The 5749-nt window shown below is 34.6% G+C and overlaps 1 protein-coding gene across 4 annotated transcripts in view; it reads right to left on the reverse strand.

Moving 5' to 3' along the window:
* Positions 1-381: 381 nt before the first annotated feature.
* The window catches only part of Fzd6 (frizzled class receptor 6), a 43846-nt gene continuing 38478 nt past the window's right edge, over positions 382-5749 (reverse strand). For all 4 annotated transcript variants that reach the window (XM_029555207.1, XM_008851548.3, XM_017802803.2 and 1 more), the window contains 3 exons: positions 4908-5056; positions 3136-3564; positions 382-2043 (listed from right to left, as the gene is read on the reverse strand). In XM_029555207.1, the coding sequence (XP_029411067.1) occupies positions 1875-2043; positions 3136-3564; positions 4908-5056 (747 nt within the window). In that variant the 3' untranslated portion in view covers positions 382-1874. The remainder of the gene's footprint in view (positions 2044-3135; positions 3565-4907; positions 5057-5749) is intronic.

Below are 5749 nucleotides of genomic sequence, written 5' to 3' on the forward strand. Positions count from 1 at the left end.
ATGCAACATTACTACATCCACACATTTTGGTTTTATTTTGGGAGGTTTGTGGAAATTATCTAATGCACCGTCAGCAGCAGAGGTAGCACTCTGGGATCCTTTGCTTTACCCCATCTGCCTCCCATTGGCCTTACACATGCTATAATAAATATACCTATATAATTTATATTGGGGGGAAGAAACTGTGGCAAAAAGTAAGGGTCGTCATGGTCTTTTCTTTCTTCAGCTAAAAAGAAGGTTCTAATTTATTAGTCATAGCATCACTGATCTGAAGGATTACACTAGTTCCTGGGTCTGCACTATAATACCTGCCATAGAATAAAATACTTTATACAAAGAAAATTTTATTAATGAAAAGAATCACACAAAAAAGTTCTTGTACACAAAGTTATCTGTTTACAAACGTGGAAAAGTTAGTATTTACAACATTTTTCCATACAGTACATGATAATTTTTGTTTTAAACTTAAATAGAATGCCAGACAGGCACAAAGCATCAGGAAACTTTGCTCAAGAAATAATACTTAAAGAGGAACAAAATTAAGAAAATTCCATAATGTTTTTATGCATGTTGTACAGACCTACATTTTCCCCATTTGATTGGCACTAATATTGCTAACATACTTTTTTGAATGTTCAGATGCAGAAATGAATTCAATATAGCATCTGAGAAAAATACTCACTATAAAATATGTTTAGAGTATTGTGAATGTCAAAAAATTCAAACAAAGGAAAAGTATAAGCAACTGTAAATAGTCATAATGCAATCATGAGTGATCATGGCATGAAACATTACAAAAAAAAAAAAGGAAATCAACTGCCCTGGGCTTAATTTATAACAGACTAACATTTTACCTATTAATCCCTTGAGACATTTTATTTTAAAAACACAGAAGGATCAGGGAGCAGCATAGTACAGTTGTGATTAGACGCTAGCGCTCGCCTTTAAACCCAGCACTAGGGTGGCAGAGGCAGGCAGATCTCTGTGAGTTGGAGGCCAGCCTGGACTACATAGTGAGTTCCAAGTCAGTCAGGGCTGCATAGTGAGACCCTGTTTCAACAACAACAGCAAAAACGGACACTACTTCAGTAAGCACCTTTTTTTTAGTTATAAGACAGATCTGTGAGATTCTTAAAATAATGACACAATAAAATACACACATGTAAGATGGTAAGGTAGTAGAAGGGGTTTTAAAAGGTGAATCCTTATTATAGAACATTTGGTGTGATACCTATTCATTACACTATAAAATAATACTATTTTCCAATTTTATTAAAAAATTTCAGTGTAACAGCTACCACAGTAACAAAATAGCTAAAATAATAGAATAACATCATAAAAATATTTGAACCAATTTTCCAAGATTTTTTAAAAAGTTCAAATACATATAAGCTTATTTTCAAATATATATAAAGGTACAATAATGTTTTAAATACTTCAACAATGAAAAATCTTGATTTTCATATCAAAAGAGTACAATAGCATAATATATCTTAAAATACTTTAACAAGAGTAGACTCTTCATAAATAGAATGTGAAGATTCCTCTAACTCCTTCCTCACCTCCACAATTAAAAGACATTATTAACCTGCACAATTCTGTTTTCCAAGGATACAAGGAATTGTATTATTCTTGAAATCTATTTTTTTTCCCAGTATAACAGTAGATAATGCAGCTTTAAGTGCAAAAGAAAAATGTAGCAGTAATTTTTTTTTAAGTGCTGGGACTTGAACCCAGGTCTTCAAGTATGCTAGGCAAGTACTCTACCACAGAGCTATACTCCCAGTCCAACAGTGATTTTTTTTTTTTTTTAAAGACAGTACATTAGCCATCTCCAGTGTAATATGAATTTGCTCCTAGGGTAATGAAAGTTTTCAAGTATCTGAATGACTGCCAGCACCCTGCTCTTTTCTAACTCCAGAAGTTAAATGAACAAGCAGAGATGTGGAACCTTTGTGGCTGCTTGGTCCTGAAGAACTGGGGACCTGCAAATTGTTGCTCTTTACCAGGCCAGTTTCAGTAATGTCACTCTTTGGACTTGTCCTAGAAAAAAGAAACACAGTTGGCATGCATATATACAGAAGCACAAGTAGGGCTGTCAGTCATCCGTATAACTGCTGTTCATTATTGTATGAGTTTTACCCTGGACCAGCACTGGCCTTTATCAGAAGATAATCCATTAAAACTGTGGTATATTCTAACACTTCAAAATACAAGTAATTTTTCTCAAATATAACTCTGCTAACTTCAGAAACTTTATCAAGCGCTATTCCTGTGTGGGCTGAACATAATGTCTCACACGAAGCATAGGACAGACTCCTGCTCCCACCACAGAGAAGACACCACACAAGAATTTAGGAATACAAAGATAACCTCAGCTCCTCCTATGAGGAGCTTTCAAATCCAGTGGAAGATAAAAGCATCTATCTAGTTACTATAGGTTTATGAGAACAGACAAGGTATATTTAGCCTAGTCCGAAAGGGCTAAGTAGGATAACCTTGAGAGCTTAATGTAGTTAGTTAGCTGTCAGCATTCTGGCAAAAATTCTGTGCTTTGATTATCTTTGACCATTTGGAAAAATTGACTAAAGATGCTAATATCCTTTCATGTTCAGAAACGTGAAAATCTTTTATAATCATCTTTGTATAAAACATCACCTTTTAGATAGAACTATATAATGGATTGTTTTGTTTGAAACGGGTTTGCTACTATTACAGCCCAGGCTGGACTTGATCTTGCTATGGAACCCAGGTTGGCCTCAAATTCATGTTCCTCCTGCCTCTACTTCCACTGTGTTGGAATTATAGGCTTGTACCACTGTGATACATGATAATATTTTAGCTTGTATTTCAGAAAAATTTTAAACATTTATCTAAATGTCATGTAACTCTTAATAATTACCATAAGAAATGAGCATTACTTTCCAACTTGACCAACATATATTAAGACTTTTTAAAACTAAGAATTAAACTACTAAGCAGCACATTTACAGGCTGAGCCCAAACTTCCCTGGATTAAGAGAAGAGACATATCATCATAAAATGCTTACTTTCCAAATGTGTTACACTTCAACAAAAAATGGATAATGCACTATTTAAAATCATAATGATTTTAGAAAACAAAGCTAATCTCACCTTCCCTCACTCCGAGCACCTTCTGATACACTGCTTTGGTCTTTCACACTGCCCACTGGGCCTTTCCTGTTGGCCTGATCCCCAGAGAGCTTGGAGCTGGACATTGTTGGGGAGGCAGGCTCTCCACAATCCTGTTCCTTTGCTCTGGGAGTGCTTGCTCCATCAGCTCTTGCCTCTCTCACCGATGCTTCTGGGGAGGTTTGGATTTCTGTCAAAGTTTCTTGTCCTAAATAATCATGGTCAGTGATTGCTATGGCAGAAGTGCCATGATTTGCTGTAGCTCCTGTGCTGGTTCCCATGGACTTGGAAATGACCTTCAGCTTATGTGAACTTGGTTTGTAGTGCTTCTTCTTGTGTTTCACTTTAGAATTGTGCTTTAAGAAAAACTCACATGACTCTTGTAGCACTCTTCGGCTTTCACTGATTGGACTGTAGGAAAAATCCAAGGAGAGAAGTCACTTGACAAATTTTTAAGTGTTGCAGATAGAAACTATAAAAGATACTGGCAATCTTTTGCCAAAAACCTCATTCATTAAAGTTAGAAATTCTACATGATCTATTATATTTATAGAATCTGAGATTACAATACTGTGAAATCAGTAGATTCTCTTATAAGGAAATTAGTTGTACAAACATTTTATTTGCTTTTGCTAGCAGAAAGAGTAAACTGGTAAGAAATTAAATAGTCAAAAATTAAAGATTGAAGGCAAGGAAATTCAAATCAACATAGAGGGACCCATATAGAAATCTGTAAGCCAGAAGAAAAAGGACACAGAATATAATTGATAGTGTCTATTTCCTGACATCAAAATTGATAAGTTACAGTAAGTTAGTATGGGTAGATAAATACAGGGTACACATACAGTAACAGTGAAAAAAATCAAGTCCAGTTAAATGCAAGTTTTTAGCTACAATTAGCAAAAGGATACACAATTCTGAATTAAAAATGCTTTTTTTTTTTTTTTTTTTTTTTAAGTTGAAACAGGGTCCTACGATCCATGCTAACCTCATACTTGCCACCTTCCTGCAACAGCCTGCAGTCACCAAGTGCTAGGATTACAGGTGGGACCAGTCCACCTAGCTACAGTTCTGAAGTTTGTATCACCAAGAGTTCATTAATTAACCCAATGGGAAACAATTTTTTAAAACTCTATATCCACAAGCAATGGAGTTTTCCAAACAGCTGGTCAGTTACTCATATGAACTCACAGCCATGGTGACAGCATACACAAATACCATGTAAGCTCAAACTAGACAAAATCCTAGCATAGACATGGGAAGTAGGTAAAAATCCCCAACCCTACCTGAGGAACTATTGGAAACTGATGGCTGCTGAGAAGGGGAGAGTTAGTCTCTTTTAAGGATTTGACTCTTGGTAGGTTAACCAAGCTCCAGTGGCTGGATCCACACTGAAGGACACTTGAGGACACAAATTTGACTATATAGGTCTTAATATATGTTAATTATATATAATAATGCATATATAATAGAGTTATAAAATTGGGCCGGGTGTAGTAGATGGGGTTATAGATAGGGGAGAGGATTTAAATACAAACAAAAGATAATGCATGAAACAGAAATTTAAGAAGGAAAAAACTCTATAACATATATACAATGTAGAGCTAGTTGAATACATATAAACTTCATAAAGTATGTGCTGATATTATTGTAGAATATTCTATTAGTTTGACTTTTAATCATTTTAGGCAAAAGATACTAGTATTTTCATCATTTGTTTAAAAACAATGTCAGACAATGCAGTAAGTTCTTACTCTCGCTTGCGATTTCGTTTAAAGAACCCAGCCCATTCTGTGCATGTCTTTTTGCTTCCAACCCAGAAGACAGCAGAGATACCAACAATTAATGTCATCAGGTATTTTATCATAAATAAAGCCAATTCAGGTCGAGCTTCTGATTTTGCCTACAAAAGAAATCACAAATGATATTTTAAAATGTAAAGGAAAATCTATATTGTCAACATAAACTTTGGACAAAATTATAAATCTTCAGTGTTTTATTACAAAAAGTTTTAAATAACATAAATGAATAGTACTTTAAGTGCTATATATTTCTTTTACTAAGTCTAAACAAAAAAAAAACTAAAAAAAAACTAAAAAAAAACTTCAAAAAAGATTTATTTTTATGTGTTACTTATTTTTATGTGCCTGTATGTGTGCCTGAGTATATGCATGTGTACCATATGTATGTAGGTGCCTGCAGAGGCCAGAAGAGGGCACTGGATTCCCTAGAACTGGAGTTATAGGTGGTTGTGAGCTGCCCAATGTGTATTCTGAGAGCTGACCCTGGGGTCTCTGCAAGAGCAGTAAGTGTTCTTAACTACTGAGCCATCTCTCTAGTCCCAAACAAAGATATATTACACATGCAGCAAAATATAGCTCATTTATGAATGATTTTCACAATCTTGGCATGACTCCTAGTCCTTTCTCCCCCATCATAGGTAGAACAGCCTCTTATAATTGATAAAATACTATATATAAATATGTAATTGATAAGTATATAATTGATAAAATACAATTGAACAAATATATAATTGATAAAGTATTTGCCCCTATTTAACTATTTTCCTTTAGTATAATCTATGTTTAAAACATTT

The sequence above is a fragment of the Nannospalax galili genome, unplaced genomic scaffold (genome assembly GCF_000622305.1).
Source record: "Nannospalax galili isolate Female #2095 unplaced genomic scaffold, S.galili_v1.0 scaffold284, whole genome shotgun sequence".
In the NCBI taxonomy this organism is placed as follows: domain Eukaryota; kingdom Metazoa; phylum Chordata; class Mammalia; order Rodentia; family Spalacidae; genus Nannospalax; species Nannospalax galili.